Source organism: Lycorma delicatula, chromosome 2 (genome assembly GCF_047948215.1).
Source record: "Lycorma delicatula isolate Av1 chromosome 2, ASM4794821v1, whole genome shotgun sequence".
Lineage (NCBI taxonomy): Eukaryota > Metazoa > Arthropoda > Insecta > Hemiptera > Fulgoridae > Lycorma > Lycorma delicatula.
Window position 1 is genome coordinate 17,873,703 of NC_134456.1, and position 12,715 is coordinate 17,886,417.

Sequence of the window (12,715 nt, forward strand, 5' to 3'; positions counted from 1 at the left end):
AAGGACTAGTTGGGGGTGACAAAAAGAATGTGATTCTTCATAAATTCTTTGTTTAAAATAATTATGTGATCTTAAAGCTCATAAACAAAGATTAAATTGAAACAAGTACAGAATATATACATATATTTCTTTAAGAAAAAATTGCATCTTTAAAGATATGTTTTGATTACTGACTGACACTAAGTTTTATTCTATTAAGCATACTACAATTTGTAATTTTTAAGAAGTGATAATTTTTATAACATAGTAATTTACTCAATTTTCCCTCAATTGTTATTTATAAGTTTATTCTCATTGTTTTATTGGCAAATTTCCACCCATTGGATTTTTTTATGCTTTTATTTAACTCCTCATGTACGAGTATGTTGTTCTGTTGACAAGGGATAATCAATACTTTGCTATTGATTTTTAACCTACTTTTCGATAAGATAGAGAGTTCATAACTGGCATATATATTCATTGTAGATGACAATCCAATGCTACACAAGGATTTTTCTCTAATAAATAGTTTCCAAAAGAAAATTCATTTTTTCAAAAATTCGTAAAAAAGACTCATTTATTTGTTCAAAAGGTTCATGGTTTGTGGAAATTCGTTGAAATTCAAACTGGTTCTTTTGATTTGTTCAAAAGATTTGTAAATATTTTTTATTTTATTTTAAATCACTCTAAATGTCTCATTTTTGATTAATTTCTTTTTTTTAATAAGTTTTTAAATAACACCTTTTATAAAACAGCAGGATAGTAAATTTTACTTTCTTTTAGTTATTTTTTTATAAATTTTCATTCTTTTATTACCACATTTCTACTCATTTAATTTTTTGTAACTTATTACTGTATCTATTTTTTTATCACATTGTATACACATTCAGAGTTTCTTTTTAATTTTACTGAAATAAATTTATTTTTTATGTTTTTACCTTTTTATTAACTGTGATGTCCATCAAACATTAGAATGATATGTTACTTATGATAAACCTTTCTTAATTATTCAGATTTGGCTAAAAAAAGTCAACCTGAAGAATTGGTATTCAACTATATTTGATTAATTATATATTAAATTTGATCTCATTTCATTAAATAAACAGGTTTTTTATTTCTGTCAATATTTATATTAAAAAAAAAGAAGATATATATATATATATATATATATATATATATAGTAATAGAATATTCTACTGTGATTTTATATGTACACTATTTATAAATAATGTGTGTATTTTTGTATACATAGCATAAAAGTTTTTGACTAGACATTGACTACATAATGTTCTACCGGGTTAACAGTCCTATGCATTGCTTCAGCTAAATATAATTTAATTCCATAAGGGAGTAGTAACGACTTTAAATCGCTTTCTGTTTTATACTCTTCTAATATAACTGCTCTACAACGATCCTGTAAATTGACAAAATCTCGTTTCATATAAATCAGTCTCATTTCTGTTTTAGCGGCAGTCGATGATACCATAGGATATAACGGTTCTCTAATTTGTTGAAGCCCTTCAAATGCAACCCCCAGACATTCACCGTCTTTATAAAATGTTATCGTACCTTGAACACCATCAAATAACACTCCAACAGTAGTCGGTTGATTTTCTCTAAATGGTTTTGTATAATGTGACCATTGCCCGTTATGCCATAATAACCCTTTATGGGATAAACCCCAACTGTGTTCATCTTCTCCGATTAAATTAATAAAATTACTTACATGAAGTCTTGCTTTTTTTGTTCCTACACCAAACATCATGCTCGTACCAAATATACGTGGAGAGATACGTAGTTCCCAGTAATATCGACCGTTATTCAGTACACGAGTACCTCTTACACCTGCCGTTCCACTACTCCATTTTGGATGGAAATGTGCCACCTGCAACAAAGATCATATAAATTCTTGAAAATAATTTTTCTTTACTGAAAATTATAAATAAAGAGAAATTAATTGCTAAATTAATAAAGAGAAGTTATTGCTATTAAATAAAATTTAACTCATTGAGATATACAACGAATTTCATGATAAAATTCAAAGAGGACTGGAGTGAGTTACTACGATGCCCTATCGCAGTAAAGTTCTCAGCCAGACAAAGAAAACACAGGCTTTTTCGAAAATCTTTTTTTTAACATAATCACCTAGCAATTTGATACATTTTGATCAACGACTTCCTAACTTTTTAATACCTTCAGTATAATGTGTTTAATCCAACTCTGCAAAATAAACGATTGTCTCAGAGTTGTAGTAAATGTGTCTGAGTTGAAGTGTGAATGAGTTCATCTTTTGAAGTAAATCTTCATCCAGGAAGCCATTTCTTCAGGTTTGGGAAGAGAAAGTAGTCTGTAGGAGCCAAATCCGACAAATAGGTGCAATGGAAACACTTTGAAGATTAGGTCATGAAATTTTGCAGCTACAATCCGAAAGTGTGTCCAGACACATTATCATAGTGAAAGAGTACTTTTCTTCTGACCAGATGCAAACGTTTACCCACCGGGTAAACTCTTCATCACTATTCAACTGATTTCATAATCGAGAGTTCTAAGATTCAAATCCTAGTAAAGGATTTGTAATCCTAGTAAGGGATTACTTTTACACAGATTTGAATACTAGATCATGGGTACAGGTGTTCTTTGGCGGTTGGGTTTCAATTAACCATACATCTCAGGAACAGTCGACTTGAGATTGTACATGACTACACTTCTACAATCACATATATCATCCTCATTCATCCTCTGAAGTAATACCTTATGATGGTTCCGGAGGCTAAACAGAAAAAAATAAAAATGCAAAAACGTTTAACCTGAAAACGCCCATCAATCAGTCTACAAGCACCACGCCACGACAATCCCAAAAAACCGTAGCTGTGATTTTTCCTGCACATGCAACCGTTTTAGCTTTCTTTGGCGCACTTTCATTCGCTCCCGTTCACTTTTTGGACTGCTGTTTGGTTTCTGGTATGTAATAGTGAATTCATGTTTCATGTACTGTTAAAAATATTGAAAAAAACTATGCTGATTTGCGTTTAAATAAGTTGAAACACTCTGGAGAAATGTTCAGTTGAATTTAACAAACGCAACGCCCATCTAGCGGAAAACTTCTTCATACCCAAAAGATTGTGTAAAATGTAGTAGACACGGTTTATCGAGGTTGTTTCAATTTTAGGAAACTCGTGTACCTTCAGTCGGCAATCATTTAACACGGCAATGTGAATTTTTGTGACGATTTCGTCAATCATAATGGTTTCTGGGGGTCCCGAGAATTCATCTTGAACACAGTTTCTGCGTATATCTTAAAAATTTTAGATCTTTTTATTAAAAAAAAAATTGAAATTTTTGCCCAAATATTTAACTATATATATATCCCAGCTTCAGCCTAATTTCTGACATCACAGAAAAACAGGGGTATCTCGATAAACCGTTTTTTTCTTTTTTACATAAGTTTAATACTTTTAGCCTTGTTGAATCACCTTCTATTGAATGGAATGGCCGACTTACGGAATTAAATAATACTTCGATAAATAAACTTTTAAGCTCTAAAAAACAAGGGGCTGAATGGGACACCTTACAACATAAATTATTTTAAAGTTTAATTTTCAAAATTGAAAATCTAACTGTATGTAATCTGTAATATATGTAATCTAACTGTACGTAGACTACATGGTAACATTTTTTTTTAAAATGGGATACGGCAGGACTCAACCTACGAATTAGACTTTTTTAAAAAAAATTCAACTTGTGGTTGTCATTAAAAAGTTATAAGTGGTAGGGCGGGAGTAAATTGGTCTAACAGGAGCCAACTTTTTTAATAAAAATTTTGATTTTTTTGTAGCAATTACATTCTAAATACAGCACAACTTTTATGATAAAATGCCATTCGATCAAGGGGGGGGCCAAAATTTTTTAATAAGAATTTTGAGCTTTTCTAAATTATATATATATATGTATATATAATTTTTTTTTATGAAATAGCAGGGATCAACTGCTATGATCATTAACCTGGTGGAAATTGATAGCGTATGAAAAGATACCACGGCTGACCGGGATTCGAACTTGGGACCTTCGCAAGGAATTCCGAGACACTACCTACTCAGCTACGGAGATCGGTAAATTACACTATTATAGTGCTTTTTTTTTTCAGTACAAATATTATATTTTATCAAAGAATTTAACTGGATAAAGATAAAAATGTTCCTTTACTGAACATTTTTATCTTTTTCGCAGTTTTACTTTAAATATTTCATAATAAACTAATTTAAATTCACCGATAAGCTCAACGCTTGTGCATGTGAATATAAAAGGGAAATTTGTAGGTATGAAAAATTGCCATGCCTGACCTGGATTCGAATCCTGGACCTCTGGACGAAAAGGCAAGATTCAACCACTTTCCTACGGAGATCGGCCACAGAATAACTCTTAATATTTAAAAATTCTTTGGAGTAATTTAAATAAAAATCTGTTAAGCACAGTTATGCAATCCTTTGCAGGTTTATTTCCCATTTATTTGGAAAATATTTTAGTAATAAAATGAAAATGTATAGCTTCCATCTTTATTAATATATATATATATATATATATATATATATATATATATATATATATATATATATATATATATATATATATATATTTTTTTTTAAGTTTATGGGGCGTCGACTACAGTGGCCATTAATCCCTTCCACCTCAAAAGAAAAAAAATAAATAAAAAAGTAAGCTTAAATCATGACATTTCGTACGAAGCTAAACACTGTCACTTAAATCCTGATTATACATGAATCTAATAAAGAAATACGATCCCGAAAAAGCTTCATTCTTGAACATATTGATTGATATTGTTTGGTTTACCTCCTAGGCTTTCCTTTTGACCATCCTTTCTCGAGTTTTTCTCCATCCTCCTTACCGCTTCTACTTCAGATGACAATGAGTCTGAAGCCTCGGACATGGCATCTTCCTCCCTTTCAGATACTAACGATGCTCTGCGGCTGACATCCGGTGATGGCAATTTAATAGGAGCGATCAGTATGGATGTTACTGAATCCAAACTCGATTCAATCTCTATTGATAGCCCTTCATGCCCTCTGGGCTTTTAGAGGTTCTGTAGCTGCCTGTTCTATAGCACCTAGGTCTGGTACTTTCTCCTTTGTTACTTGCACCTCCATCGGGCTATTTTCACGCTTTTTCTGCGCCCTTGCCACATCCTCTCTCGACCTATGACTTGCGGAAGCAATGATGGTTTTGGCCCTTTCAGATGTTGCTTTATCTTTAGGGTCAAGATCAATTGGTGTTTTTATGATTTCAGGTTTTGTTGTTTCTTTCCGTTGAAAGGATTCGATCCCAGCGTCCATCTGCGTATGAGTTTTCTCAGGTGTAATTATTTCCTTTCGCTCACTAGATTCAATGTTTGTTTCAATGATTCTTTCTTAGTCAGAAGGCTTAGTGCAAGCGTAGAAAGCAGCTGCTCCACGTTAACCTTGATTGACGAAGGGCAGCAGCTGCTACAGCATATGTCGTTGTTGGTCGAGGTGTTCTACTACTAACGATTTTCCTCGCTTCAGAGTAGCTTATTTTCTGCAACGTCTTGACTTCCTGAAGTTGTCGTCTCCAGTTTATATACAGGACAGTTTCTTGAACGACAGTTATGATGTCCTTTACAGTTAGTGCAAACTGGAGGATTTTTACAGGGATCGCCTTCATGAGTTTCAACTCCGCACACACAGATTTCTTGCCTTACACATCTGACTGCAGTGTGTCCGAAACATTAACATTTAAAACATCACATAGGTTGCGGGATAAATGCGCGCACATTTAGACGATGAATTACAGCAATTCTGCTTCTTGCAAATTAAATCGATTGAAGGTCAACAAATGTGACGCTGATGGAAGAACTTCACCATTTCTCCGCATGGTTAACCTGCGACAATGAATCACTCCTTTACTTGACATCTCTTCTACTATTTCCTCTTCCGTGAAATTAAGAAGGTAAACAACGACTCCTTTCGATGAGTTAAGTGTACTGTACGGTTGAAAAGACACAGGGAACCCACCGATCTTCTTTATAGCTTGAACATTTAGGCTTCGATTGTCGTTCACGGTTTCGACATACAAACCGTTAAAAGTCTTGCGAATCTCCTTAACAGTACCACCAGCACAATTTTTAATTTCTCGAGCAATTAATAATGGACTGACTTTCTGGAAGCTTCCATCTTTCTCGTTATCATGCCTAGGTTTCAGCGCATTACTGCTGAACATAGCCTTTCGCAAATCTTTTCTAATTCTATCAGTATCTTTCTTAATCCTTTCGGATTCCTTACTGCATTTCCTCTTCGTTTCTAAACGAGGGTGTTTACGTGCACCCTCTGCCACATTGATTTATTCAAGGTGTTCCATTAAATTTGATCCCTTCTGTAACAAGGCTACCCGCCGGGTTACACCCCCACTCCAGGGGTACTAACCTTGGAGGTTCAATCCGGTACTCCGGTGGAACCGGCATATGTCCTGGCAGAGAGCGGATGCGCAGTCTCTGCACTGACTCCAGGCTCCTACTCACCGAACCTTTCAGAGCTTCCATGCACCGACATACATGGGCACCATTGCTACATGATTGCCATCGCAGGGGGCATGTAGACAACGGAAGGGTCTCCGTTACACCTGCAATTACATCAACCCTGGACGCTACATCGCCAGCTCTAAATGCGGTATAAGTCCATTTCCAAAACATTTAATTGTCCAGATCTGAAGGTGGCCGAAAAAATCCAGTCTATCTTGGTGACCTGAAGGTGGAAGACAGATCAAACAAAAGAACACAATTCCGAGGAAAATACTCGGAGCCCCGTTAGCCAGCTATATGTATTGTACGTATGTACAGCTGTTGCCGCCCTGGTCATGGAACGTAGGTGTTGTGTTCCGGACGTGGGGAGTATCTACCTCAGGGCATTATTATTATTATTATTTTTATTATTATTACTATTATTATTATTATGAAAACGTGGGTAAAGATATAAAACGACTAGTATAGCCGTAAAGTAATTAAATTGACAATTTACTGTATCGTGGTTCCGAAGTAATGTTTTTTAATGCCGGAGATAAAATTAAATACAATTTATTTTTAATTCCTGATAAATTATCAACATTAATTATTATAATTAATGTGACGTAGAAATGATAATGAAATCTTGAGTATCTGCATGCATTTCAATGTACAAGTAAATACACATGTATACAAAGAGCAAATACAACAGTGTATGTATTACACCGTAACTATTACAAAACTGCATTTTAATAGATATGTGTTGGTGTATCCGTAGGTTAATAAAGCATAATTATTATACAAAATTAGTTATTTCCAATTACAGTTGTTTTACAAGGACGTATGAATTTACATAGAAATTTGTTTACTGAATGATGTAGAAATATTTAATGGATTTTTTTTTTTCACTTATTTTATTCGTGTCTTTTTAATAAGTAAAAGAAATATTTTTTTAACGTACTGGAAAAATCATAAATATATTTTTACATTTCCGGCTATCTGGTTATATTGCACATTCTCAAAAATGGTTGACCTGAGACTGTAAAAGACTATACTTCATTTACATATTCATCATCCTCAATCATTCTCTGAAGTAATACCGGTGGTTCCGGAGGCTAAATAGAAAAAGAAAAAAGTCTGATGTGGTTTTAATTTCATTTTAATTTTAATTATAATATACATATAACATTATATGCACAGATACAAATTCATAGTTTTAAATAATCCCTGATGATGGAGAAATGACTCTGAAAGCACTTGGATAATACATTAAAAAAAAAAAATATGTTGGTAAATGGAAATGTATGTTTACAAATTATGTCAACATACGGTGCCAGATGTTAAGAAAATTAACTTAAGAAAATTATATATATATATATATATATACAGCGTCCCGTGAAGAAACGGAGAAACTATCAGAGCATGTTCTACTGGAAAAAAATCATACATAAACATAGGTCTAGAAACGCTTTGTTTTTGAGTAACAACTAGCGAAATATTTAACCCTGATTTCAGCTATTTAAATAAAAAGAAATTCTACTTTAATTTTTTGGATACAAATTATAGAGTAAAGTTTGTGGTTTCTTATGTAATTTGAGCTGGAAAATAGGATAAAACAGGTTTCAGAACTGTAATTCCAGTAGATTTTAAGAAATCAGACGTAAAACACAAAATTCGGTGTCAAAAAACAAATTTTTTATTAGGTTTGTAGTATTAGCTTTGTTAAATGACTAATAAATGCGGAAGATTTAGTAACAAAAATTATAGAGAATTTAATTCTGAGATAATTGATGTAAATACAGCCAATAAAAACTAAATAAAACCTTTAACAATATTTTTTTATTGAAGCAAAACAGACGAAAAATAGAATTATTCTTTCTGTACCTAATAAACATTCTTTTTAAATATTCTTCGATGTATCAGCATTTACGAACGGAAGGGTCATTTCTAGCGTGTTCGTTTTCTGTTGAACGCCAAGTTAATCATCGTATTAATGATGAACATCGTGTGATTTAGCATATTCAGCGTATTCCAGACACTTGTACAAGGCGAATTTCATATCGCACTGATTTGTCAAAAAAACAAAGTGTGGTGCATCCTACGGAAAGAAAATATTTATGCTTTCCGCCTGCAGAAAGTTCAAGATTTGCGGCCAACAGATTACTGCCAGCGGTTAAACTTGTGTCACTGGCTTCTAGACAAAGCTGATAGGTAAATTCAATTTTATTTTCTGATGACGCTACTTTTACGAGAATCGAAGTCTTCAATTCTAAAAATAGTCATTTATGGAGGGAAGACAATCCATAAACATAGATTTCATATTAAAGTTTGGTGTGACATTATTGACAAAATTCTGGGACACTTCTATAGTCAAATGCTTAAATACGCACAAGGAATTGTATCAAAAACTAGCAGTCACGTAATGGCGACTGTAGCAAGCCAATAAATATAATTTCTCTGTGCATATGCGCGAAACGGCGATAGCCGCGCTGCAGCGGATATATGTCAAAACGGTACTATGTTCAGTTGTAACTGAATCTATTTCAACGAGGAACTACCGTTCCACGTACTAATTTTTAATTTACAAAATTATTTCAAATCTACATCCATCACAAATGTAAAAATAATTTTATTTCGATTTCAAATTGTTATTAGATTCGAATTAGTATTGCAGTAACGATTCTAATGATACGAAATTTATCATAAAACCCCTTAGATCTCATAAGTAATAAAAGTCATGGACCTTTTAAAAATCTTTTAATCGAACTGGTACTAGGTAGACCGAACAACATTTTAAACCGCAAAACCTTTTTTCACCATCGATTATTTTTTTACGGCTATCTAAATTTTACTTTTCCTAAAAAAATGTTCTTAAAGACCATGTTTTTTCTTTCTATTTTCACGTTAATAAAAAGAAAACGAAAAATTTCCCGGAGATTTTTTATACATTTTACGCAGAAATTATTGATGATTCTAATATTTTAACAAAATATTTTGTACATTTTTTCTGACGATAAAGTAACACTGCAAATTTAACAACCAAATTATATGGTGCGTAGTATATATATATATATAATATATATCAGTAGATAACGTACGAGTAGATATCAGCTAGTCCTCTTATAAAACTGCTTCTTTGTAGAAGTATACGGTGACAGAGACTTAGATAATTTTTTTTAATTAGACACTACATGTAGCGTAGAAATATTAATTTACCTAATTATATAAATCTAATGAAAACAGTGTAAGAGATAAATAATTTATTAAAAGACTGAATTATGTGGTTAATATAAAAAAACTAAACGTTTTTATGGGTTTGTCACCACAAATATCGAATTACAGATATAAAAGTGAGTAATTTTTATAATTATATCCGGGTAGCAAAAATTTAATTTTTTTTCTTTATAACAAAATTAATTCTATTATTTATAATACAGCTTGTGTATACGAAACTGAATACAGAAAAAATATTATTTAAAAAAAATTCTGTCAAAGAATGACAAACAGAAACTTTAAAGGCGGGCAAAAATAATCGCTATTTTCCCTCGGCATTGATTAACTGAAGCTGTATTTAAAAAACTGATTTCTTGAACGACTTCAAGATTTTCAAGATTCAAAAATTTTCCCTGTTTTCATTTAAATAATCATTAAATGAAAATAAATTGAAAGATATTTAAAAAAAATGAGTTAAAACTATAAAAATTAATAAAAGAATCATTAATGCTACAATACCGAAAAAATAATAGAAATAACATTTTAATAAAATAAAAAAATAAAAAATAATAAAAACATTTTATTTATTTAAAAAAATTAAAATTTAATTTTAATATAATTAAAAAAAAACAAAAAAAACTGTGGGTTATTTCTCATGCTTGGCTTACACACATATACAGACACAACTTAATTTAAAATATTTATAATTTTATTTAAATATAATATTTTTAATTCAATATAATTTAATAACTCTAACTAAAGCGCGTGAAAATACCGTATTTAATTCGCGCGGATATGGCGGTATTAGCGGCCACAATCGGTGCTAACTAAACTAATGTAATCTCACAACTTACATAGAAAAATTTTACTTGTACGGTCGGCAGACTGGTGCAGACGCGAGGCTTAACGCATCAGGTACCGAGTCAACCGGGCGATTGGTTCGAGAAGCAGCCAGACCGAGTTACTTTTTTACATTTTAAATATTATTGGTTTATTTAATTTTGCCGTTCACTGTGACGTCACAACATAGCAGACGATTACAACAGTTATCGAAGTCTAGAGTTATAGCAGTCGAGGGTTGTAAGGTTTAAATCCTAGTAAAAGTAACTACTTTTACTAGAATTTGAATACGAGTATTAGATCGTGGATACCGGTGTTTTTTGGTGGTTGGATTTCAATTAACCATACATCTCAGGAATGGTCGACCTCAGAATACGAACATTAACATCCAGAAATTTTCTATCCGGTTCTTTGGGTTCCTTAGGTTTTAGGTTCCGGATTTTTAGTGTCAAAACGTCAAGATTCGGTGAAAACCGCATATGCCCAAATTGGACCGATTACAATATTTTTCCTTGTAGAGCTATAGCGCAATCTAGACGGGAAAATAAAATAGAAAGTTTGTCTCAAATACCAAAATAATTTATAAACATCATACAGTTTACGATAGAAAAAAATAAAGAGCTGTTTAAAATCGTCGCGATAACAAAATTTGATAAAACACAAAAACTTGTTACATGTAAAACTTTAAATACATTCTCTTGCATATTTTCGACAACATATAGTCTCAAATTTAACTCCTCTTTACAATTTTTATTTGTTTAAATTTTAATAAAAATTTAAAAATGTTTTATAAAAATTTGGGTAACATTTTAGCATCCTCCTCGCTACAGTGTGAGCGAAACCAAGTGAAATGTTCTTTTTCCGACTTATTCTCTATAAAGATTAATGTCAAAAAAATTTAAGTGGTAGTAACAAGATGGTGGCAGTTTTAAGTTACGACCTGCGTCGTTAAAACAGATCTGTGTCGAGCACGTTTCTAGTCTAATACCGAAGCTGTTTCACGAAATCTTTTAACCGACTTCTGAATAATATTTTTCTCTGGTGCTTCTTTTTTAAATTTCTTCCCAAACTTTCGCACACACACACACACACACACACACACACACACACACACACACACACACACACACACACACACACACACACACACACACACACACACACACACACACAAATTTATTTATAAAGTGTAGGGTAATTCTTTTGTAAACAGTTAAAGTGTCTTGTTCAACTGCCGGACGTGGGCTGCTGTGAGTTGGTGACTGGGCCCCTTACAGTTGACACACAATCATAGACTGTATGTTATCAAAGGCAGAGAGGTTTCGTTCGGTAACTGACTTTGTGACACGGATACTCCAGCACAAAGACAGGGAGGATGGGATAGCGAGGGGTTGAGGGAGGACAGCCCCTTGCGGAGCTGCCGTTCGTCTGTGCTTGCACAGATGGGAGCCAGTGATGAGGTACTGGGACTCCCTCACCCCTTCTCGAAAAAGACCGAGACCCGGTGTGAGTGTCCTACACAGGTTGCTCTCACTAGAGGCATTGGCATCAAGAACGAGTCCCTGCTTCTGGGATGGGGTCCAGGAACGATATAGTCGGGCTTGGATACCCCGCCCTAGGGATCAGAGGCAGGCAATGGAAAGATCTAAGATCTAACCGGCGGGCTGACCTGTCGGACTAGACTTGTGGCTGGCGAACGGGGAGGCCCGTTTGAGTAGACAATCCCCTGGGCTGTGCTTTGTTTTGTTGTTGATCCGGCTCGGGGTGTAGGGTTGAAAAAAAAACTGTAAAAGTGAATAATATTTGCATAAGGTGAATTGTACGAATTGTATATTTTTTTCAATATTAAGTTCTACTAGTTATTACAAAAGATTTAGTAAATCGGAATTTTATTTTGTTTTTTAAAATTTAACTGTTTTATTGGTTTTTAAAATTTAACTGTTATATTAATTTTGTATTTAAATTTAATTACTATTTTTTACATTATAAATGATAAACTGTATTTGTAAAAAAATGTTATGTATGCAATCTCTCAATATCCTTGTTGAACTGCGAACACGCGACTACATATACATATATATATCACACACAAATTATATATATATATTTTTTTGTGCGTGTGCGTGTGTGTGTGTGTGTGTGTGTGTGTGTGTA

The 12,715-nt window shown here is 32.9% G+C and overlaps 1 protein-coding gene across 2 annotated transcripts in view; it reads right to left on the reverse strand.

Annotated features, from left to right (window-relative positions):
- Positions 1 to 1,162: 1,162 nt before the first annotated feature.
- SP555 (SPRY domain-containing SOCS box protein SP555) overlaps positions 1,163 to 12,715 on the reverse strand; it is a 52,626-nt gene continuing 41,073 nt past the window's right edge. For both annotated transcript variants that reach the window (XM_075358375.1, XM_075358374.1), the window contains exon 3: positions 1,163 to 1,864. In XM_075358375.1, the coding sequence (XP_075214490.1) occupies positions 1,247 to 1,864 (618 nt within the window). In that variant the 3' untranslated portion in view covers positions 1,163 to 1,246. The remainder of the gene's footprint in view (positions 1,865 to 12,715) is intronic.